This window comes from Eulemur rufifrons, chromosome 13, assembly GCF_041146395.1.
Source record: "Eulemur rufifrons isolate Redbay chromosome 13, OSU_ERuf_1, whole genome shotgun sequence".
NCBI classification, from domain to species: domain Eukaryota; kingdom Metazoa; phylum Chordata; class Mammalia; order Primates; family Lemuridae; genus Eulemur; species Eulemur rufifrons.
This window is the reverse complement of record NC_090995.1, coordinates 6009229-6034151: the sequence shown is the minus strand read 5'-3', so window position 1 is coordinate 6034151 and position 24923 is coordinate 6009229. Positions and strand designations below refer to the sequence as shown.

The window sequence follows — 24923 nt, the reverse complement described above, 5'->3', positions numbered from 1 at the left end:
AAAACTGAACTACTTGCGTTTTCTCCTTCTAGACCACCCGCTTGCTGTTGCTTTGCTTTTGATCGCACAGTCCCTGGCTTGGAGTGTCTCTATCTCTCCGTATATCTTAATCCCATCTCAGAGTTGCCTCTAAGCCACTGTATTCTTCCCCAGCTGAGAATAATGACACTATCGTCTGTGGTCCTGTTGTAATTTCCTGGCCCTTGTCTGCCTGATTTTGTAATTATTTTGCTACCTGCCTTATCTTTCCTGCTAGTCATTGGGGGTCCTATGAACAGGATCCATGCCCGATTAATGAATTTATTTCTCATTTCCCATGACATAGTGAGTTGCCCATCATAGGTATTCTGACATGGTTTTGAATCAATAAATGTGGGCAACAGCAAGGTAACCGAGAGCTGATCTTCTTTGTAGACCTTAAACAAGGAAAGTGAGTATGTGTTATATTTATGAAACTTAGTTCTGCTTAATGTAAGGGGAACAGACTGACCCCTCAAATTTCATGCACATCCTAGGGAGTAGAGGTGCTACTTTAAGGCTAATTCAGAGGTTTATGTGGCAGGTATTGACTAGTTCATCAGGAGTGGAAAAAGATGAAGCTGCTATTTCAGATGCTGTCTGTGCAGACTCATGTGGCTGAGGGCCACGCATGGGGGACATTTACCCTCCTGGGCCCCAGTGTCCTCTTCCATTAATTGAAGGTTGCTTTTGATAATTTCAGAAGTCTTTTTCATGCTTTTTATTTCCTGTGTTTCAGAGTTTGCTCTTCTGAGTGTTTGAGACAAACTTTTCAACCTTGCTGTATATATTTCTTTGGTTTCTTCTCTTTTCCTGACTGTTTCATATTGTGTGTGTGTGTGTGTGTGTGTGTGTGCATGTGAGCAGACACTCACAGTGTCATTACACGTGCAGTCACAGCTCAGCCAGCGCTGGAGGCTCAGACTTGATATGTGGGCTTCCTGTGAGAACTTAATCTTGACCCTGGTCTCTGTGCAGCGGTGAGTGGTCTCTTAGGCCTTTAAGTCATTTCTGGGAGGCTCCCGGGGAAATCAAGAGCCACAGAGAGGGAGCAGACTGTGCCTTAGAGAGTTCCTGCTCGTAGGATTTTTTTGTCCCGTGCTGGTTTCTTCATGCACTGTCTTGAGAATGAGGTAAGTGCTGATGCATTTCCTGCTCAGCAGAGATTGAAGCCAGGTGACGTGCAGGGACTTAGAAAGCTTTGCACTTTCCCCCTGGAGAATCAGGTGACCCCCGTGACACTTAGTGCCAGAATAAAATATTTCCTTATGGGGAAAATCCATCTTGGCTTAGGGCCCTCAGGTATTAAATTTTAAAAGTACAGCAGTGAAAACTAGGCTGTTGTATACATCTCCCAACGAATGATCGTTAAGTTGTCTAAGTGCAAAAGAGACGGGGTGGCCTCGCCCAGAGGGTGCGGAGTGTCCTGAGTCTTTCTGATGTCACCATTCTCAGCCCTGCTGTTGGTCCCTATACTTCCTGGTTTGTTTGTCTCTAAAGCGATGTGGCTAAATGACTCCTGGAAGTCACAGAACTGAGCCCATTCGTGGCAGCGTCCACACTCCCAGGCGGGGTTTCTGTAGCCGTGTCCACCTTCTGTTAAAGACATTTTAGTCCCAAAGTTCTGTTTCTGTGAAACTCTGAGATTTCTCAGGATTTGGTCATAGCAACAAGGAATCCTGATGAAAATTGCTGGGAAAATCTCTCCTCGCTGCCCATGTGACCAGGCAGAGTTCCAGTCCGCAAATCATTTGCACAGCTGCCTGCAGGACGCTACAGCGAGTGCAAGATGCGCACGGCTGCTGCTTCTGTGGGCTCTTGAGAGTCTTCCCTGCTTTGGGGGGTAAAATCGTCTTTCTAGGAGGTGATTTAACGTTGTCCAGTATAGACAGCGTGCGGTTGATTGCAGACGTCACTTGCAAGCCCCAAGCAAACCAACGGCCTCATACGTCTTCCTGCCACTCTGCCTCCTGTCATGCGTTCCCTAAAGGACCGTTCTTATTTTTTTTAAAGAGCTTTTTAGATTATTAAAGACGGGCAATGTTGGCTTCTCCCGTCTTTGTTGCTTTTTTATCTCCCTTCTCCCTCTCTGCCCCTGTCCTTCCTGTGTGTGAGGCCTCAGCCCCACCCAGCCCGAGGACCACCCACGTGTGGGAGGCTCAGTGAGGTGGGGACACCTTGCTCGAGCTACCGCCCCTGGTCCCGGGCCTCTCGTGGCCATGTGGGCTCCGCCCGTGGCTTTCATGAAACTCTTACTCCAGTTTATGGGACAGTGGGGAATGTGCCCTTGGCTAAATCAAGCAGTGGGTCCGGTCCCCTCCCCTCCCCCCTCCTCCCCACCCGACCACTCCCCTCCCCTCCCCTCCCCCCCCCTCCTCCCCACCCGACCACTCCCCTCCCCTCCCCTCCCCCCTCCTCCCCACCCGACCACTCCCCTCCCCTCCCCTCCCCCCTCCTCCCCACCCGACCACTCCCCTCCCCTCCCCCCTCCTCCCCACCCGACCACTCCCCTCCCCTCCCCTCCCCCTCCTCCCCACCCGACCACTCCCCTCCCCTCCCCTCCCCCCTCCTCCCCTCCCCCCTCCTCCCCACCCGACCACTCCCCTCCCCTCCCCTCCCCCTCCTCCCCACCCGACCACTCCCCTCCCCTCCCCTCCCCCCTCCTCCCCTCCCCCCTCCTCCCCACCCGACCACTCCCCTCCCCTCCCCCTCCTCCCCACCCGACCACTCCCCTCCCCTCCCCTCCCCCCTCCTCCCCACCCGACCACTCCCCTCCCCTCCCCTCCCCACCCGACCACTCCCCTCCCCTCCCCTCCCCCCTCCTCCCCACCCGACCACTCCCCTCCCCTCCCCTCCCCCCTCCTCCCCACCCGACCACTCCCCTCCCCTCCCCTCCCCACCCGACCACTCCCCTCCCCTCCCCTCCCCCCTCCTCCCCACCCGACCACTCCCCTCCCCTCCCCTCCCCACCCGACCACTCCCCTCCCCTCCCCCTCCTCCCCACCCGACCACTCCCCTCCCCTCCCCTCCCCAGTGCTCTTTTACAAAATTAAGTTGCTTAACAAAATTCTGTATATCCTTCTAGATATCGGTAAACTCTCATTTTTATGGCCTATATGTAACAGAGGCTTTTAAATTTCTCTTTAAATTGTCCGTAAGAGAGTTTACCATAAACTGGCCTTTTCCTGCTTTCATTGAAAGTCTATTCTTTGCCTACCACGTGCACGACACACTGTGAGTGGAACTGGATCGGGGCTCTCCTCTTTAGGGACATAACCAAATGACTATGACACATATTCGGGGCTTAAAGGAGTTTATAATCTTAAATTGGAAGCCAGATACTACTAGGAAAATCACCTCTGGTGGGAGAGGAAGGGGAGGAGAGGTGCTGGTGCTGAGCGTGTGTGGCCTCTGTAAGGAACTGGTTTCTGGCGTTTGATGGACATTCCCAATCCTTGCCTGTACGTTTCTGCGGTGTTGGAGGGAAAGAGCGTTCAGTCCAGCCGTTGCAAATCTTGGTGCTGTCATTAGGTAACAATGGCCTTTCAACTCCCTGATAGATGTCTCCACAGCGCACATTCCAGTGTGCCTAACTGACCTCCCAAAGCCAAATAAAGGAGCTAGGAGTAAGAATGTAGTGGAATTGTCTGAAATCTTTATCATCTGTGGCCAGAGTATATTTTTGGCCTTTCTGAATGCACTCCAGTGGGGCCTAATACCATTCCCGCTTTCCTTTCCTAATGCACGTTTTGGAATGTAGTGTAGGCCCGTAGCCTTCTTCTGCAAACCCTCATGTCTGTCTGCTCTGCACAGAACCCAGGATTCCTCGCCTGAAGCAGCCACTGTCTTCCTCTAATGATTAAAGATTATGAATTAGGCAACACATTAATGGCATGCCTACTGCATGCTCACGTGCCAGCTGTCAGCAGATAGAGTAGGAGAGAGATGACCCCATGGCTGGGGCAGAGCTTTTGCAGCATGTTTTAAATCTGGTATTTGTCCTGTTTACCATTCAGCCTCTTCTCAGCGTGCTTTCCTCCCTTGCCATTCACTGTTGAGATGTACAAACAAAACGACATTCTTCTGTTATATCATTCTAGTAAGCACTGAGAATTAACATGTTAACCTGTTTTCCCAGTTTTAGAAAAGAGCACAGAACATTAGGACCTAGGTTTGCAGATGCTAAGGAATACCAGCTGTTTACTTTTTTCCATTTCTAAAGAAATTTAACATTTTTTTTTTCCAATACTTTAACTTTTATTTAGGAAAACAGGCTGGTTGTTGCTAGAAAGCCATGAGGGACCCAAGGACTATACCGATGACATGTCTGTTGAAAAAGACTAAGGGTTTTAGGTTGAAGTACACTTTAAAAGGTTCTAAAATGAAGCTTTATGTTTTAGTAAATGTAAACCATTTTGAGATATACAGAGAGATATCTTCCACTCTTGAAATTTTCCCAAATGACACAACATGTTTTATGTTTTCGAGGAGATTGAGGCAAAAAGCTCAAACCCAGAGCCTTTTTTTCAAAAACGACTAGAGTTTGGGTAAGTTTAGCATTGATTATCTATGCCACAGTGTGATTAATGTGGCATTTGAGATTACAAATCTATCTTCCACGTTGAGAAGAAATAACACACAAATGCTCGAGAGTCAGTGGAGTGTAATGGAAAAAAAAAAAAAAAAGCAACTTTTTTTGGGAATCAGGAGATAGGAAGATTTAGCCGAGATTTTCCACAAACTTCAGTTTCATAATGAGCTTCTGTGCCTTTTCTGTTGTCAAACCCGGGATTTGTTGCTTTTCTTAGTTCCTTTACTCTCTGATGAGATACAGTACTTACTAAGTGTCTCACATGTGCCCAGTACTGTGCTGGCAGGGATTTTACATGTTTTATCTCATTTAATCACTTTATGAGCTCGGCACTCTGGCCCAGCTCACCGCACCTCGGCGGTGGCTCCCACGTGCCAGTCTGCAGGTCGCTGTCGCCTCGTCATTAATTTCCTCCCAGGCTACAGGAAGTCACAGCAAATGGGCCATGTTTGAAATTTTCAAAAAGCTAAAGATATTATATTCCATTATTCCTTTCCTCCTTTTTTTCTAAAAAAAAAAAAAAAAAGCTAAATGCCATTTTTGTTCATGCAACAGTGGTGACAGTGGATAGCTTTGTGATGTGTCCTTCCCTGTCGAAGAAAAACTCTTGCATGTCTTTGTTGGTCCCCTCTTTCCCCCAACCCCCTTTTCTGCTTGTTTGGAGATCTGAAAGCTTCACAACGCCTGGCTTAAAACATGCTGCTCAAACAAACCGAACTGGCACGCGTGCGTGCCCATTTTAAGAGCAAAACCATAAAAATATGAAGAGAAGGAAGGTATTTTTTAGACATTTTAATAGATATTTAGCAATTGTTTAGAATTTAAATTTCATCTAGTAGTAATGCAGTTTTACATGTTACAGCCTCATTCTGATTGAATCTCATCTTCATTGTTTTTTTTTTGTTTGTTTGTTTAATATTTTTTTTTAAGAGACAGGATCTTGCCAGCTTGCCCAGGCTGGCCTCAAACTCCTGGGCTCCAGCGATCCTCCTGCCTCAGCCTCCCAAGTAGCTGGGATTAGAGGCATGCGCCACCACGCCCAACTGCCCTTCATTGGGTTTTTACCTATGAACATTGAATATAGCTTTTGGAAAGAAATATATTTCAAGGAAATGTTTTTTTTTTTTTCCTTCCTGAAAGGTTTTCCTTTTCTACCTTACACTAAACCTTTGTTTAAGAATCACCTTGATTTGTCCCTTGTTGGTCCTCTTCACTGCTAACAGTGCTTTGCTTGACTTTGTCCGTAGTGATACAAATGAAGTCGACATACCCCCCAACACCCGAGTTGGCACCAAACGCTACATGCCCCCGGAAGTGCTGGACGAGAGCTTGAACAGAAATCACTTTCAGTCCTACATCATGGCCGACATGTACAGCTTCGGACTCATCCTCTGGGAGGTCGCCAGGAGATGTGTGTCAGGAGGTAAGAAACAGTGACATCTTTGAAAGTCCATTGGAGCTACTACGAATCCTTCCTCTTTGATCAAAATCAAAGTTATCATATTGTCTACAGAATCAGGTTTTCTTTTATTTTTCCCCTTTATTTCTGCTGATGCAGTTACAGTCCTCCCAAGAAAGGATATTTGACACCATAGAATAATCTGACTGCCTCTCTTCTCCACCTACTGCTGATCAGTCTCTTCTGGACACACTGCCAGATTCCCCGGCCTTTTCAACGATCACCCTCTTCTGTCCTGTGTGTTGTCTCATTTCACTCTTGGGCTTTTTCTCCGGCAGCTGCTCCATCAGTTTTCTGCCTCTTCCAGCTTCGTCTCACCTACCTGCTGTGCTCACCCCAACTCAAGTGCCCTGCTGGAGAGGTGGCATTCCTCTGCAGAGGTGGCAATCCTCTGTCGAGATGTCTGTAGGACATAAATGTGACTCCCCTATCTCTTTACTTCTATAAAACTTCCTCAAAAGCAATTGGAAAACATACCTTTTTATCCAAAGGAAATTAAAGCATCACCATATTGTTACTGTTCGTGATAATTCTTCTAGAAACATAAGGATTCCCTAGTAAGACTGGTTACAATAAATAAGAAGGCATCTTTAAACATTCAGAAATATTATTGTATGGACTATTTCGATTACAGCATAATCCATCTTCCAGTAAATTCTAATACCTTTTGGGTAAGGAGCTGTGTCTTAAGTTTTTCTGTATAAAGTACGCTGATATCTTACTCTGCATATAGTTGTGCTAATTTAAAAAACGTGATGCTGCTGTTGTTTCTCGTATCGGCCAGTTTGAACTCATCTTCCTGAGAGCAGGAGCTTGTCCCACATTCTGAAAGTGCAGCTTAACTAGTACAATGTTCGTTCTTGTTCCTGCTACTTATTATCTGTGACACCGCAGTGAAGTTGCTGACCTCTGTGTCAGTGTTCTCCTCCTAAGAATGAAGCAGATTATTGTACATGCCACAGATAGTTGTGTGGTTTTAATGAACGTAAAGAGAATCAGAATTACCCAGCACATAAATAACACTCAATACATGTCAGCTACTATTACTAATAATTTTCATTTTGGTCGGTAAAGCCATAGCATATTTAGAGTCATGTTTAAATATAAAGAAGACACGATTAATCACCAAGCGCTCACACTTGGGTAGAAAGATCATGTTGGGTGATACACGCCTTCTAATCACCTGGGGAATTCTCGGCCTATTATAAGCAATTTGAGCTAGAACATGTTACTCTGAAGTGAGACAACTCTCTTGTGCAAAAGGAAAGGAAATGCAGAAAATGTTCTGTAACCAGAGAGTGGGTGACTCTCCCATCATAAGTATGAAGAAGAAACCACAATGTAAATGAATTGTCTGTGCCTTGATTTCGTGCTTCATAAAGAGTAGATTTTTGAATAATGTGCTTTCACTTAATTAAGATAGGTCTAAAGAAGTTGAAGGTATAATAGGGTATAAGATTACTTTTCTAATTATGTTTTTCTGAACATTTAAAGTACATAGGGCTACAAGTAGCCCGTATTAGAAGGCCTGTGGGTCTAATGCAGGAGAAATGACTTTCAGCTTAAAGATAAGATAGCTTTCTGTCAACAGCAGAGTAGTAATTGCTTTGCTGGGGCTGACTTTGCACATGGGGACTCTAGAGGTGCCGAAGCGTCCCCTTGTCCCTCAGAGATGCTGGGGTCCCAGTCCACCCCCTGACTGGCCCTGGGTGAGTTACAAAGGCCACTGGGACCAGTTTCCTCATCTGAATAGTGTGGAGAATGACGCTGTCTCATAAACGTGTTCGTGAGAATTTAGTAAGATGAATTTTATAAAATACCCACCTCCATGCTTGTTACGTAACAGGCTCTCCGCACATGATCTCCTTTCTTTTTCCAAGGAAGCAAAGCACACAAAATTCTGTTCTCTAGCACTTTCCTCTGTGAAGATGTTCGCCATTTTGGGGGGCTGGTCTTCCTAGTGGAGGCACTTTTGGGTGAAGGAGATTCATCCAGGTCTAGATCTTTCCCTCTTTGGAAGGAAAAGGGAGATAGAAAGTTCTGAGGTTGCAAACACAGAATTAAATGCCAGCTAACACGGGATGTTTTGAAAACTTGATTGCATGATAAGGAGAAAGGAGTAAAGTTCAAAGCCAGAATCTGACCAATTCATAATGATACGCGACTGGCTCTGCCTGCGACTGTCGTAGCCCGTGCACCTGCCCCCGTGCCGGTGCATCTGGGTAACAGTGACAGCGTCAGCACAGAGGAAAATACAAGATGGACTCAATAGAGACGGTCCTGGTGCTCAAGGTGTTTCCAGGACTTGAGAATTAAGCAGGGAGGAAGAACTGAGACGAAGCCGTGTGTCTCTCCTTTGTGAGCCCTGTGATTTTATGATCTCGTAGACAGAAAACACAACGGGAGGAAACATTCACGTAGATAATACATATAATTAAACTCTGTGGTCACAGCAGGGGGAGGTGGAATGGGTCATATGGGTCTGAGTTTGCACAGAAACACATAACACGGACCCCGGGTGTTGCCAGAGCAAAGCCCAGTGGATTTAACGACGTAGTGTGTAATCTGCCACCCCGATGGTGTCGCCTTGTGCAGGTGAAAAGCAGTGACACGTCTGTAAGTGGCGATTTAGGGTGGGGAGTACGGGTGCTCCCCAACGATTGTTCAGAGCGGCGTCCTCTGAGGGCAGGCTGCTTGTCAGTGCCCGCGGAGTTTTATCAGAGAAGGTTCGAAAGAAACACAGTAGCTGCGTTGTTAAAGGACAAGAGGAAAAAGGTAGAAACGAGGTCCTAGGAAAGATGAAATAGAATTTAGTGTGGCAAGTGCCATTTTCATGAAGATGGCATAGGTCTGTATTTCTTAACCCTGGTTTCAACAATATGTGGTTTTTCTAATAGTAATGTCTTCCTTGTCAAAAATTTGGATAAATACAGAAGATTTAAAGGAGAAAATAAACATCAAACAATCATTGAATGTAAAAGAAATTATGATTCATGTGTTGGGGTATATATAAGCTTCCAGATTTTTAATGTGTGAAAACACTTTTTTTTTTTTTTTTTGGAGACAGAGTCTCGCTCTGTCACCAGGGCTAGAGTGCAGTGGCATCATCATAGCTCACTGCAACTGCAAATTCCTGGGCTCAAACGATCCTCCTGCCTCGGTCTTCAGAGTAGCTGTGACTACAGGCATGCACTACCATTAAGCCTGGCTAATTTTTTATATTTTTTGCAGAGACACAGGGGGTCTCACTCTTGCTCAGGCTGCTCTCAAATTCCTGGCCTTAAGCAATCTTCCTGCCTCGGCCTCCCAAAGTGCTAGGAGATTATAGGTGTGAGCCACCACACCCAGACCTAATTCTTATGATTAAGCAGAAACAATGTAAATCTGACATTTTGTTCCAGTTTCCAGATTTTATTATGATATTCCTAATCTCATGCCACAGTAATAGAAACAGTCACATATTATTCACTATGAGTTCAGAATATATCTTCCAAATTTGCATTGAAATTTAATATAGATTGGTTTATTAATTTGGCCTCTATAAAAATGGGGAATAAATTTGAGATGCTCGTTTTACTTAGCTTTTGGAAATGAGAAAAAAAAGGCCTGTGATACTATGATACTATTTTCCTTGGAGCTTTGTGTTTATCTTTTTCTAAATTAGATTAAGTGCTTCGGGGGGTCCATTTTCTTCAAGAGTTATTTTTTCTGTTTCCTGAACCTGTCTGTAAGATCGATAGCACTTTCCTTTGAGAACAGTTTGTTGGTGAGACTTTTATTTTTACTTCACGGAAAATAATAAGAATTAATAATAATTAACAAATTATTAATTAATAATAATAAGAAGAAAAACATACTTTTAGGGATCATGGAAGAGTATCAGCTTCCCTATCATGACCTGGTGCCCAGCGACCCCTCGTACGAGGACATGCGGGAGATCGTGAGCATCAAGAAGTTACGTCCCTCGTTCCCCAACCGGTGGAGCAGCGATGAGGTAAGGCTGGACGTAACCGTACGGCTGTGACTACCTGCTATCCAGACTTTTCTCCTGTTGCCGAAATTCTGGATCTTCATGATAGGAATTCATTGTGCTGATGGTTCCTCATTGCAGTAATTTAGATGAAGATCAGTGTATTAGATGTTTCCTTTTTTCCGATTCTATTTTGCCACTTTCAGACTATATCGGATGGGTCAATATTTAGCCTGTGACACAGATTAACATTATGTCATTGATCTATGACGTCTCGACATTTTCATAAAGGTTCTCAGTTCTCTGTGGGTGTTTTTAAAGCATCGTGATCTGTCTCCGTGACAAACCCCACGCAGAGCAGTCCCCCGTTTTGACGGGAGCAAAAGTTAAGCGTCTGAAGTGAGTTTTCCGTGCACAGAAGGGACACGGAAGGGACCTAGTGGAGACGCCTGTGTCCTTTGTTAACAAGGACAGTGAGACGTGGTCTGAGCAGATGCCCCGTCAGCTCGGCTCTTGGGACCTGGAGGTGAAACACACGCAGGTCTGGAAAGGCGTCTGGAAAGGCGGGAACGAGTGGTCAGGACTTCCCTTTCCGGACTCCACCTCCTCCCGCTCCACGTCCCCCCTTCCACCCTCCCAGCCCTCAAACTCCCCAGGTCCTGGAGTTCTCTGGCAGGCTGGAACATTCTAGATGAGTTTGAAGCACCCCTAGGGGGAAAAAAAAAAGGCTCTTATCAAACATGTACCAAAGCCACTACAAAGAAATGGAAGAATACTATTGATAAACTATTTCTTTGGTACAAAATTCATTTAAAAGTAACCTTTGGTTCATGGGTTTTGTGTCTAGTTACTGAAATGCTAAATAATACATAGGTTTTTCCAGCAAGCTGTGCAGAAAGCTTTTTAGTATTTTGAAAGCGGTTCTGGGCATCGGTGTAACTTGGAGTCCCTTCACTGAGGATTTCTAACGAAGTGAAACTGTGCTTTGCAATAGGAAGACCAATAATTGACACACCACGGGAGAACACAGAAAGTGTTAGTGATATTGTACATATGGCATTAATCCAAAATGGTACCGTGCGATGCTATAATGGTAGCAGACAGCTGTGATTTAGGAATGATCATGTTTGTTCAAGTCGTATGGAATTAGATCAAAGATTTAACGTTATCAAGTGTTGTAAACAATCAGAGTGTGGAGTGGAGTACAGAATCCCTGGGTATTTTTGTATTTGCTTAATACTGACTTCAAAGCCACCCTTCTGTGATCAGCTGCTTGCTCCTATGACGAGGAGGACGTAACAATCTGTCTTTAGTGATATCCAATTTTGCATGAAAAAAATTTAACGCAGTTTGTATTTCCACATCGTTTTAAGGGTACCTTGAAAAAATGATATTCCAAGTCCGTGAATCCAAAATTAAAAAGCCAAATCGTGTTGAGTGCAAGATGCTACGTGTCTCTGACGTTGCTCCAACTGTCTGTCCCTTGCTCACCCGCAGTGTCTCAGGCAGATGGGGAAGCTCATGACGGAGTGCTGGGCCCACAGCCCCGCGTCCAGGCTCACGGCCCTGCGCGTGAAGAAGACACTGGCCAAGATGTCAGAGTCGCAGGACATTAAGCTCTGATGGGAGAGAACCAGCGCGCGTCTCCGCACACCGCCAGGAGATACTCTTCCGTGCGTGGGCAGAGCGAAAGGAGCATCCGCGGTACAGGCCTTGACCTTGAACATGGTCCTGCTTCCCAGTGGGTTCAGCCCTCGCCTCTCAGGGAGCGACCTGGACGGAGACCGAGACGCTCCCAGAGGCACAGACTGATGCGTGTCTGTCCGTAGGAGCGAGAAACCGCTTGGGTAACTTGTTCAAGATGAGGGTGCATGTTGCTTTCTAAGAAAGCCCTGTATTTTGGGATTGCCTTTTTTTTTTTTTTTTTTTTTTTAAAGATGCTTTAATTTTGCCAAAATAAAACAAATAATGTGGAGGTTTTAAAGTTTATACTATTGTAGTTTAAATAATAACCACAAAAGTTCTTCCAGAAGCTCTGCTGGAAGGTCAATTGAAATACGTGTTTTTCCATTTGGTAAAAACATGGTTGCACTCTGCAAACCAAAAGTCAGTCTGTGAAGTTGGACTGGAACTCATTAGTGACACCGCCCCCCAGCCCCACCCCACGCCTCGGCTTCCTCAGACCACTCTGGCCAGCCCAGCAATGTGAATGCACCTGGGCACAATGCCACCTGTCTGGGACCACATTTTGGAGCTCCTGCGGGTGGCCTTTTGCAGCTTCAGACAACATGGAACAAATGAAGGTTTTATGTGACTCTCATCGAAGTGTCGATGGGTGTTCCTCAGAAACCACTTCGTGTTTCTGATGACGTTAGACGTTTCTTTTTATGGCAAAATTCCTTCCTTTTCATTAGACACAAAGATGTTTTCATGTGCAGAGAATTGACCTGTGCATGCTTTTGACCTCTCAAATCGAAGGATCAATCTTCAGTAAAATTGCCACGAGTTGCGTTGACTACAAAGTGCTTTAAAATAGAGAAAATTTGCTCTCACGTTCTAAGAGGAACGTGTGGACAAGCACAGGAGAGCGGAAGGGGAGGGGAAGAGGTTTGTTTCTTATGTATGCAAAGGAGCCAATCTCAGAAGCACAAGGGAAAAAAGTACATATACCTTGTTTTACATAGATAAGGATAGTTTCTTTTTGTTACTCTTTTTTTTGTGTGTGTCAGAGGTAAAAGATAGAGAGGAAGCATCCGTCAAGTTAATTAAACTAAACTTTATTTTAAAAATAGATAAATGTAACCTACATAGGGGAGAGCAGAGGAGAGTTAGTGGAGGCCACAAACTATTGTGGCTGGGGTGTTTATTATTCCAAAATACATAGGGGTAGAGGATGTACATGTTCAGTGATTAATTCTCACCGAATGAATGCCGACTCGTTTTATTCTCATGATGTTCAGTTCACTGTTTTATTTATTAATTTTTCTTTTCTGTAGCACTTGTGCAAAACATCTCTTTACCCACTTAGTTTTACAGGGTTTTAACTTTGGAACAACACGGATAAAATCAGTGGCAGGGCTGGAATTCCTCAGCAATAGACATACATTGAAGTTTAAAATCTCACGCTTGCCTCTCACTGTGATTCGTGTACATTTCCTTATTGTGGTTTTCTTTTGCTGCTTCGAAAATTCTACCGTGGTTAGTTAACAATTTGGAAGTTCTTTCCCCATGACCTAAAAAAAAAAAAAAAAAGACATTCTTTCCAAAATACTCCAGGGGGCAGTGTTTTATAGCACATTTTCACCACTGGGTGACTGAAGGATGGAGGATGTTTGAAAATTTGACAGCTGCCTGAAAAATGGGAAAATACTTTCCTCACTTCTGGAGTAGGCTTGCAGCTGGTGCCTTGTTCATCCAGAAGACATCCCAAAGCAATGAGTGCGTGTGAGCTGTGCTTACAGTTCGGGAGAATTATTAAGGAGACACACAGCATTCTCTATTTTGCATTTACTCCCCAATGCTTCCTAGACACATAAGCCATAAGGAAGAAGTTCTTAATCCTGGAATTTGAAACCTTTTTGTTTTTTTCTTCAAGAGTAAGACAGTTGGTTCTAAATATAATTGTAATGGGAATGCTGCTTTTATTGATGTTAAAATAACCTCAGTAGCAATGTCAATGTTCCTGTCTCTTGTGTCAAACTCTATTGTTTGTGATAGCGTAGAAGTAATACGTGGTTAGAACTTTAATCATCTGAGCCTTGGAGAGAAACTTCAGTGCCTATGAACAGATCCTCTGCAAACACATAAGTAAACAGTTATGCCAGTTAAATGGAGACACGTTTGTGTTTCTTGAGTTTTTCCTAAATTTAAGTGAGGTTGGGTTTACCTCTTAGCTAAAATTGTGTTTTCTTTTTGGTAAATACTTGAACTTCGAATCAGAATATTTGATGCGGAGGTGACGATTGAAAAGTAAAGTAGATTTCTAAGGAGATGTTGGTTCCAATGAAGAATGAGAGGAAATTAAAATAGTATTCAAATTTCTTCTGTATTATTTGGTTGCTTTGGAAAAAAAGCAGTAGCTTGCTTTCTAATCCCTGACCTGACTTATTCGCCATGAATATTTTAAAAGTATTTCTGCGATACTTAATAAGACCCATTTAGCTATTATAGTTTCTCAGTGAGACAAGAATTTAACTAGGAATAGATTTTTTCTCTATATTTTACCAAAATCCACTTTACTTAGATAATACTAAATTGTTCTTAAAGACTACCTAGTAATTTCCCAATAACCCCTTATCATTTTAAAATTTCTAGAAGCTCAGAGGTGAATTTTGTTTGATTTTTATGTTTTGTCTTTTACTCAAAGAAATGAGAACCTGGAAATGTAGTTGATAGCTTACTTTTGGGACTATTTCAAAGACTAAGACTTTGACTATGTTTTCTAACCCCTCCCCTGCAAAGGAATCCTAAGTTATTAGTTGTTAGATAAGTTTTGTATGCTGAGATGTTCAGGTTTATAGTTTATGTGTGTATATATTATATAAATATAAATGTATATATAAATATTATGTTCGGTTTGGAGTCTGGGTCAACTCCATTATGTGGATTAGAGAGTAAAATATTATGGACGATAAAGTACTAAATGAAACATAATATTTATTTATAAAAGTGTGTAGACTGGTAAATTTCAAGCAAAGCGCTATGAACGTTACGTATGACGAGACAGGCCTTTGACCTCCTGGAAAGCACTGCTCAAAAGTCACTAGTGACAATTTTTGAATTCCCCAAACAGAAAGCTCCTTAGAAAACAGGCTGAGATTTTATTTACGAGGAATTCTTTGACAGATTTCCATTGGCGTGTAATCACGTAGAGCGAGCAAGTACTTGACAATGACCGAAATCCATGTTCCTAGAGCCACGCATCTTAGGAGTCTTATGTTGTTGGTCTGTTCTGGTTTTGTTTGTTTATGGGTGGAAAGGCACTGAGAGAAGTATAGATTTGTGAACCTGAACATGTTTAGTAGTTATATCTCCTAAGAAAACTCAGTCACGTAGCCGTGGAAATGAAAGAAATGGCACCAGAAGTGTTTTCATTTAGCAGTTACGATTCTTCTTGTAAAACAAAACGGGGAAAAAAAAAAACCCACAATGCTGTATTTTTTGGAGAAAAGTTGGCAATATATAGGGGTTTTGTTGTCTGTATCAAAAGAAGACTCATTTGTGTTCTTTCGGGGAACCAGTGCCTTACGGAATTTGTATATACTGTAACTATTCAGGACTAGGGAACAAACAATTGTATTTGTTACAAATTGTATATGGCTTTGTTTTAACATTCCCCTAAATAAAATGGTTTCATTCTCCCCTTGGAAAAAAACATGACTGTTATTTTATGGTTGTGCCTGTTTTTTTTTTTTTTTTTTTTTTGTCTTTGAAAGTTTCACATTGTCACAGGAGCGAAGGGGACTGAGGAAGGCAGACGCAGGTATGTTTGCACATTTTGGGGCGGGAGAGGGAGAGCCCTGGTGCGATGGGTCCTGTTTTCTGTCACTGGGAAGCACAGTCGTCTGCGGAGAGCGAGGGGAAGGGCAGGGGTGGCAGTGTCTGAGGGACGTGAAGGTTTCAGTTGCACGGTGACAAATGACAGCTCGCTGGGGAGAGACAGCCAGGAGGTTATGGCAGCGCCCAGGGCTGGGTCGGGCTGCGGATGCTAAGGGTGGCGGGTGGCCCGTGTGTGTCCAGCCTCACTCGCTCCTTCCGATGGCTGAGTAGCAAGCGTTGACCTCTAACTCAGTTTCTTCTCCTTTAAGGTGAGAATAATAGTAGTATCTACCGCACGGAGTTGTTCTGAAGATGGAGTCCTCCATACACGGAGCACGCGGTGAGCACTCAACTGTCCCCGTGAGCTGTGACTACCACTGCACAGTGCCACTGTGGGGTTTGTGACTTTATTTTTCTGTCATCGACAGTTGGATTCATTCAGGGTTGGGGTTGATCGGGCACACGCAGCACCAGGTCCTGGAACGTAAGAATTATTGTCACCAGTGGGCTGGAACCAGGGAGGGAACGAAATCGAGGTGGCAGCTAATAGGCCCTGTAAACCTGGTCTTGGGGACAAGGAGCCCCGAGGGGCTCGAGAAGCTGGGGACAGGCTGGGGTGTGATCACAGAACTGCGTGGGTGCAGCTAGCAGACAAGGTCGTTGGCGATGACAGAGGAACCCAAAGGCCAGGCCTTTGGATCTGGGGTGCTGGGGGGTGGAGGAGGAGGCTCTTGCCACTGCCCCTGCCGGGGGGAGTAGAAACCCCCGTGTCAGGGCAATGTTAAGTGTTGGGATTGCTTTTCCACGGACTGTGGACCCTGGACGGCAGGGTGGGAGGTCTGGTCTTGACGGGATCCGCTGGAGATTGGATCAGGACCAGGGGCGCCCAGAACTGTCTGGGTTTGCACCTTAGACGGTTTCCAGCGACAGAAGGGTCTGCGCGTGGCCGGGGCTGGCCTGGCCGTGTTTAGCGGGTGGCCCTGGGGGACAGATGCGTCCCAGTGCCGGGATGCAGCTTGACCCCGCTCAGATCCCCACGGTCCTCACTTTTCAGTCCTCTAGAACGACAGCATCTCTGAGGCCCGATGTTCCCCCCTGCAAATCGGGATAAAACACCCACCTCGTAGGGCTCCTAGGAGGGACGAGTGAGATGAGTATGTGATGTACGCGGCGGCCCCACACCCGGCGCGTGGCAGGTGACTGTGAGTCCGACTTTATCTGACGTTAGTTTCATAGGATGCACAGCTGGTGACATTGAACACCGGCCGAGATTTGCTCTTGGTCCCCCTCTCCCAGCCTCCCTGCGGGGCGCCCTGTGTGCTGTGGGCTCAGGCCAAGCTTTGCCCAGGACTGAAAGGGAACTAGAAAGTCAACCCGGTTCAGGAAAACAGTCTCGTCTCTCCACGTCGGTATTTTATGACTCGCAAGCTTGGTGGTCCCAACCGGGCCCAGCAGAAAACCACAAGATGACCCCACTTTGAGCAAAACTCTTGTTTGCGCAAAGCAATTCCTACCCCAGGTTCTGACGGCTGGAGGGCGCTCTGGGACAGATGAGGGTCCTTTGCTGGGACAGAGGGACAGGGGCAGAGGGCGGCCCGTTGCCAGAGCCCTCTGGTGACCTTAGCTCCCAGACAGGGTCCCAGGCCAGGTCCCTCGCTGAGGTGGCCTTGCCCGTGTTTGTGCGCTGTCCTGCGAGGGCCTCCCCGACCGGAATCTCAGCTGCCGAAGCCCCGAGCGAGGGGTCAGTGGGTGGCAACGGGGCCGCGTCTACGCCGCCATAGGTTTTGTTTGTGAAGCGCAGTGTCCGAGTTTCTGTTTTGTTTTAATCGAATTTGCATTTTCTTAGATGGAATTTTGCAATTCTCTCTTCCACGCACAGGCCTTCTCTCCCTGTGACTTACCAGGTTCCAGCTGCCATATCCTCATGGCTTCCTCCCCCCGAACCAACACGGTTTGTGATCCGAGCGTCAGATGAGTTTCAAGTCTCTGTCTTCTGGCTCATGGGATGGGCCGGTTCTCAGCGCTGCTGCAATCGCTCTCCGGCTCACTGGGCTGGAGCAGGGGTGGGCGGTTGTAGCCCATCCAAGGACCCCTTTCCAGGGAGTTCTGTCGCTGCGGAATGATTGGCAGCCTTTGTTCCCACTCCCCCTGTCGCCTGCAGCCTCCCCCTTGCTCCCCCTACGGGAGTGGCTGGAGGTCCCGAGCCAGGCTGAACCCCTCTGCTGTTTGCTGTAGCTCTGGCCCTTGCGACTGGGCTCACCGTTCGTTTCCTACCTACTGGCGTCATGATTTGCAAACTTCATTTAAAATAGGACGTCCGAGGGTGGGGCCTGACATTCTTCATTTACCGCCCCCCATTCTCCCCCCCAGGAGTTGTGATGCAGATGCTCCCTGGCCTGTTAGGAACCAGCCGTGCATCACCGCCCCCCAGCCCCAGAGGAAAAATCATCTTCCATGAAACTCAGGAACTGGGCCACACAGCAGGAGGTGAGCAGCGGTGAGCAAGCGAAGCTTCATCTGTGTTTACAGCCGCTCCCCGTCACTCCTGTCACCGTCTGAGCTCTGCTCCCATGCCCCCATCCCCGCCCCTCCCCTCCCCCATCCGTGAATTTCTCCCTGGTGCCAAAAAGGTTGGGGATGGCTGCCCGTGACACTGGTTCTCACCCTGAACTGCTACTTAGTGTCACGTGGGAGCTTTGAAACTCAACACTCAGGTTATACCCGGACCAATCAAATCCTCATCTAGGCATTCTTTTTAAAGCTCCTCGGGTAATTCCAGAGTGCAGCCGTGTGCCAGTAGAACATTCTGGAACCTTATCCTGTGACCAAGGAAAGTTGTGATCACCATCCACACCGGACCCAGAGGCTTTGTGCCCTGCGGAAGAAATCCCCGGTGACTCTAGAGTAAGAAGGAGGATTTCGTTACGAACAAACGAGGAGGCGGCACTTTCTGTTGCTTATAAATATAATTTATTACCTGTTTAAAAATTCTTTCTTACAGTTTGTACATGTCGGCCGACAGAATAAATGCAGGCAATTTACAAACCAAGGGGACTGCAGGAAAAATCGGGCTTGGCAGCCAGGGGAGAGGAAAGAGGCACACCCAGCGCTGGGACCCCCACCGCCACCAGCAAGGTGACAGGCGCAACGTCCCGAGGGCACCCCTCCGCCAGGGAGTTTTTTTTTTTTTTTTTTAGAAAAGGAATTGCATAGAAGATACAGCAAGAGGGAACTCACAACAACGAAAGAAGTGCTCCGTCTCAGAAAAGCCAAGGTGGTGGTGTTTGGTTTAAGAAAGAAAAACGACACAACACAAAACCTCAACGCGACGTCTCTGCAGCTGAACCGTCCCACAGGGACAGCAGGTGCGGGACACGGCCTCTGCAACACAGACTGCTGGGGGTTTACTCTCTGACAAGCATTGGTCATCTTAGGAAGAGGAAAGAGGAAGGTCCCCAACGTGCCACAGCTCAGTGCTAAACTCAATACGTACGACAGTGACATCAGCACACAGAATGGTGACATTCCCTGCAGTCGGCTCGGTGCCTTCTGCCTGGGGGTGAGTTGAGGGCCTCACTCCCAGTGGTAGGCGAGGGCAAGAGTGCGGGAGAGAACGCACGTCACGCGTCCCACCGGTTCTGATCGCTGTCCTTTCTCTTTTCCGTGGCCCGGAGGGGGACGCATCTGAGCTGTCACCTCCACACTTACAGGTACCCTTAATGACTCTGAGAATATAAAAGGCAAAGGCATTTTCCGCTAGCTGTAGATTTCTTGCTCTTGCCTGCTGCTCTGATTGGGTTTGTTTTATCATTTAGGACATAGCTCGGGTCATGATCCTCTGCCGTGGCCTCCCCACCGTGCTGAAGGTCGGAGGCCGAGAAAGCGCCCGTCCACCCTCAGCCCCGCAGTTCCCCTCCTAAACTCCGGCACTGAGGCTTAGCCCACCCCGGGGGCGGTGGCATCAGGTATGACAGCGCCTAGTCCAGTAGACCTTTGGAATTTAAAAGTGACACCAAGCTTTGGTTTATTTGTAAGTGTCATGACCTGCCAAGTATGATTTTGCTGAAGCCCCAATCTGAAATGGCATGTTAAAAGGCTGGTGGTGTACAGTAGCAAGCACCACGGCTGGGGGACAGCTGGGCTATCTTGGGGACAGCTGGGCTATCTTGGGGACAGCTTCCTTGCTTTGTACTCAACAACTAGTGGGCCGTGACTCTCATGATATTCTCCGGGGATGGATTCCCAACTTGGGGTTCGGGAAGATCTCAGAACAAATCCCCTTCAGTATGCCAGAGTCTGAGTATACAGAGGGCTGGGAAATAGCCTCATCTAACTGCCTGGCTCTGGGGAACGAGTACGTTTGTGCAGTATCTGTCCGTTTGTCCTGCCGATGCCGCCTCTGACCACGCTGAAGTAGGTCTGGGGTACATGTTATGTTTGGTTGAATGAGCCTATGAACATCCCACCACAAATCAATATGGGGAGGGAACAGGTCTAGTGGAAACTCGTTTGAAGACAGACTGTTAAAGTGGCATTTGTGAAAATGGGGACGGCCACCAGGGTGGTGAGACTAAAGCTTCAGGAAGGTCATCGCTAGAGTTAAGCCTGTAGAGAAAACCCACCCAGGGGCCTACAGAGCCATCTCTCCCCCCTTCTCAAAAATAGGTTTTGAAGCTAGCATTCTGGAAATACTTATGACTTCATTTGGCTTGCTTGGCCATGGACCTGGGCTTAAATAAACATCAGTTACAATATATTTATTTCCCCTTACGCCTTATTCCGTTAAAAAAAATCATTAGAGATGCAAGGAAAATCTTTCAAAGTGATCGTTACAGCCAGAGATTATACAAATAGATCTCTTAGGGTACACAAACAGTACTTCATTACACAGAGGCAAAAGTTCTAAGGATTTCAGTCATTAGCTCAGTAAGGTTAAAAAAATATATAAAAATAATACAAAAAACAAAAACAAAAAAAAAATCAAAGGATAACAGTTGGTCCTGTGAGGCACTCTCGAAAGGTAAAAAAAAACGTTTTGTTAACTTGAGATCATCAACCATAAAAATATTCTTCCTTATTAGATCTATAAAACCTAATGCTCACTGCCCGTTAGCATCTTGAGAAATAATAGGCTTTGAGCAATGATGTTCTGATTCACAGAAGCACCTCTTTTCTCAAAGAGGATGTGCAGGAACCAATGTCATTCCAGCTGTGTTCCCACGGCTCATGGCCCCCCTTTCTCTCATTAGCCTTGGACTTGCCCTGTGGGCTCCGGGTGAAACTGACGACTTGCGCTGACCAACTGCTCGGCCAAAGCTCAAACCCACATTCAACTTGAAGACTGAAAGAGTCAACAAGTCAACTTTTTCTATCTTCTTGACACTCTCTTGCAGGTCCTTGTATGGTTTTATATTTGCATGGCCCCAAACACCTGTGGAGTCTGGGCAGATGGGGACCACCTATTAACTCCCTTCTGTATACGCTGATGACAGAGGAGTAAAGGGACCAAGAGCACAGCTGCTGTGTCCCCGACAGGAACACACAGAAGGACACACGAGACGAGAGCCTAGTTTACTCTTCTCCAGAAGAAGCGAAAAGTCTAAATTCCACCCTCTAAACATTTATGTTTAAGATTACCTTATTTATAGTAGAAATACCTTTGGAAAAAAAAAAAAAAGTACCAAATGCGCAGTTTCTAGAGTGTCCTGAACTCAAGTCTCCAGGACTTTGTCCTAAAAATGGCTCTACTTTTTGATAGCTGAGAGATTACAATCTATAAAATGGTACTGCCTATGGAAATGGCTAATAACGATGCAATGTAATACCAAACATCTCACCCCCAAAACTGTCCTGCCCTTGAAGAGCTGACACGGCTCGTCTGTGAGGAGGAGGAGGAGGGTTTTCTGGGTACGAGAGGCGAGTGTCTGCTTTGGAAGATGGTGTTTGGGAAAAGGCCGCTGGCTGTGAGAACCCTGGTGTCACACAGGCTTGTCACCATGTGTGCCCGCCGTCACTTCTGCATCCAACTTCTATTCCGTCAGAGCCCACGGAGGACATCTGAGTAAGTGTGGGGAGAAGAAAAGGACACAGGATGGAACCTCTCCCTTGGGGTTCCCACATGCAGAGGAACACAAGCTGCTTCCTTCTCTTTGATTAACAACCACAATTTTCTCTTCCTCAGACATGGATTTGCACATAGAAGACATTTCTAAGTGGATACAAAGACAAATATGAAGAAACTGAAAGTAAGGAGATTTAAAGTATCCAAAGCCCAATGCAAACCATAGATGTTAAAAATGACAACCTTCCGAAGACTGTTTGATAGAGATTTTACGTATTTCTATTACAAGACAGCAACTTAAGATGTGCGTGGATGAGCTGCTGTACCAGGGCCAGGCTCAGAATGTCGTGGAATTTTGAGACGGGTGATTGAAGTGGAAAAAGATGTAAGAATAAGAAAAGTAGATATCTGACCTGAAAATTTCCCCACATCTATTTGGCACAAAGATGCTGTTGAACTCTACAACTTCTAGTGTTTGTATGGTAAACTCAGGGTAGGCTGTGTCGCGCACCACGAGGTGGCGCCATGCACAAATGATTGTTTTTTTCACACCCAGCTGGAGTAAGCCCAGCTCGCAGCACAAGACCTGGGGCAGCAGGACACACCCCATGGCATGGCTGATGAAGTGGCTCCCTGCGACATGATCTGTTGCATCTGGCCCTTGTAAGTAAGTTGGAGAGCACTGTCACAGCTAGGACTTTGCTCCAAAGGAGGAGGAGATCAGCATTTGCGGTGAAAATCAACATAGTGTCTTGTACGTACAGAAGTTGTCATTTACTGGCTAGGAAACAGAGCAGAGTCTATGTATGAGAAATGAGCACCTCGCTTACAAGAAATCAGTCACTCTTCCCTTTCCTGGCGATGGGAGGCTGAAAGCATAAACCAAGCATGTGACGCAAACCCCAAGGGCCCTCAATAACTCGAACACCACAGTCCCTGCCATGCTTAATATCTTTGCGTTGGTGGATTCTGTAGTCAAAGTTTTTGGTGCAAGTTCTGGAATAGATTCACCTGAATCGTCAGTTCCACAGTGGCTCCCTCTACTTCTCACTGGGCACAGGAGTGCCTCTGAGCATTCAGTTCCGACTTCCTAGTTCTTCATTTCCATAGAAGATTCCACAACCCCAGTACTGAGGAGTGATCATGACAAGTTTATTCTGAGATGCAGCAATGGACAATTGTTTCCTCCTCCTCCTTTTTAAAAATATATATATTTGATTTTTAATTTAGAATACAGTTTGACTCGTTAGTACAAACATCTACTGAACTTTTTATTAGTATAATCTCTCCCTTCTGCTATCAGTGCAACAAATATTTTAAATATGGAAATCCTAATGCCAGGGGCGGGCCTGAGAGATTACGGAATATATGTCTAGAAGAGAAGAAATAAAAGGTACAAGAGAAAAGGCTCCATGACAAGGTATTAGCAGTTCCTCAATGGGGAGGATGGAAGAGTCTGAGGATACCAAGAAATCACCAAAATACAGGAGGCAATTTATGTGGAAAGATGGGAGAAAACGTATAAATGATTTGTAATTCAAATCTCCAGCCCCAGAGTAAACCACAGCCGTGTTCTGGAGGTTCTGATTCACACACGTGGGTGCTTTGGTCCAGTTTCGGTTTGGCTGCTGGGCCGTGGACTCCTCAGTCCCCATCTGCTGAGTGAATCGAGTCCTTGTGTTCAAACAAAGAGCCTCTGATGATCCCAAGGAAACGTCATCGTTTACTCTAAGTAGTCTGTTGACTAACATTTTGCAGGATACAATTTTTTTAAAGGGCTAATTAAATAACCTTTGTAAATGCTACTGAGTATTATGAAAACAGAGATTAAAGGGAGAGGGAAAAAAATGCAACAAGTTACTACTGGTGGATGAACTTGTAGGAGTGGTCTTGACCTCAACAGACCAAAACAGACTTTGCAATTAGTCAGGAAGGCTAGGGGAGTCTCAAGAGAGGACAAGAAGATGACAATAAAGGGCTGCTGTCTCTCACTGAGCAGCCTAATGCAATGACGCAAAGACAAGCCGAACAAACATACTGCAGGTCAGAATAAATAAATAAATCTGAAAACTCATAATGTAGCCTGAACAAGAGACTAGTGACGATCTAAATGACCCAGGGCGGAGTTCACTGTGATCTTCCGACTCACGAATGAGACTGGACACATCCCAGTGGAAGTTGAGCATTGGAGAAACCCGAGATGATCTGATCCCTCCCCTTCCTTCTCTAGGCGAGGAACTGCGGTCCAGGGCGGTTGGTTCGGTGACTTTCCCAACGGTGGCACCGCCAGTGACAAACCCAGAATGACAACTGGTCTCCTGATCTCGAGTCCAGCGTTGGTTCCTACAACCACACGGCCTCTGAAGTAGCCAGAGCAGCATGAAGAGTCCCCTGTGTGCCACGCGACCACAATGGTGAGTGAACGTCTTAGAGGGACACGTCCCAGGAAATGACTCAGAGGAGAGGGACCTTGCCAAAGCAAGCCGAGAGAGCAGAGGGACAAAGCCAGGAAGCAGTCACTACCCTCCCAGGGCAGGATGGGGGAAGAAAGGTAATAGGTCAAGGAACCTGTGGAATTAAGCTGGTGACCACACCTACATTGCTATGTGACAAGGTGAGGCAGGTCCACTTAATACCCAAATACTAGCAGTACTGCTACCAAGAACAGAAGTTAAAAGAAAACTCTTTTACTAGAATACATGTAACTACCCATCAATAATAGTCATACCTGTTTAAAAAAAAAAAAACCCACTCCAAATTGCATATCACAAACACACACATTGTGAAGAAATGCTCATGTGTGTGGTGAACATGAATCTCTGTCTTCCCTGCAATGCTCCAGCTTCATTCCTGAAGGGACCCAGAAGGTTTCCTCCAAGGAACCAGGAGTCTTTCAGTTATGTCTGTTTTACACTTAGATTCTCCACTTCCCTGATACAAAAACAGCGACACTGGTTCTACAGGTTCTAGAAACAGAACACCGACGGGAGGATTATCTGAGCCACTGGATGCGCACGCCTGGTAGCAAAAGTCTGTGATTTCTCTGTAAATGACTAATCTGAAATAGACACGATGAAGCGTCCACAGCTTCGACTTCAAATGATTTAGAACAAAAATAGAACGAGCCGTGGACCTCGTCGCATCCCTGTCCCATTGGATGTAAACAACATTTGTAAGAAATTGGGTTGGTTAAGAAAGTTTATCCACATATCTGGATAGCAATAAAAACCGTTTCCTAGGAAACTGTAAGATCCTGGACCACACAGCAAAAACAGCCCAACTAAGA

General features: G+C 45.9%; 1 protein-coding gene across 1 annotated transcript in view; it reads left to right on the top strand.

Moving 5' to 3' along the window:
- BMPR1B (bone morphogenetic protein receptor type 1B) overlaps window positions 1-11661 on the top strand; it is a 177610-nt gene extending 165949 nt beyond the window's left edge. Inside the window, exons 9-11 of the mRNA XM_069485493.1 lie at window positions 5857-6032; window positions 9932-10062; window positions 11536-11661. Coding sequence (XP_069341594.1) covers window positions 5857-6032; window positions 9932-10062; window positions 11536-11661 — 433 coding nt within the window. The remainder of the gene's footprint in view (window positions 1-5856; window positions 6033-9931; window positions 10063-11535) is intronic.
- The last annotated feature ends 13262 nt before the right edge of the window (window positions 11662-24923 follow it).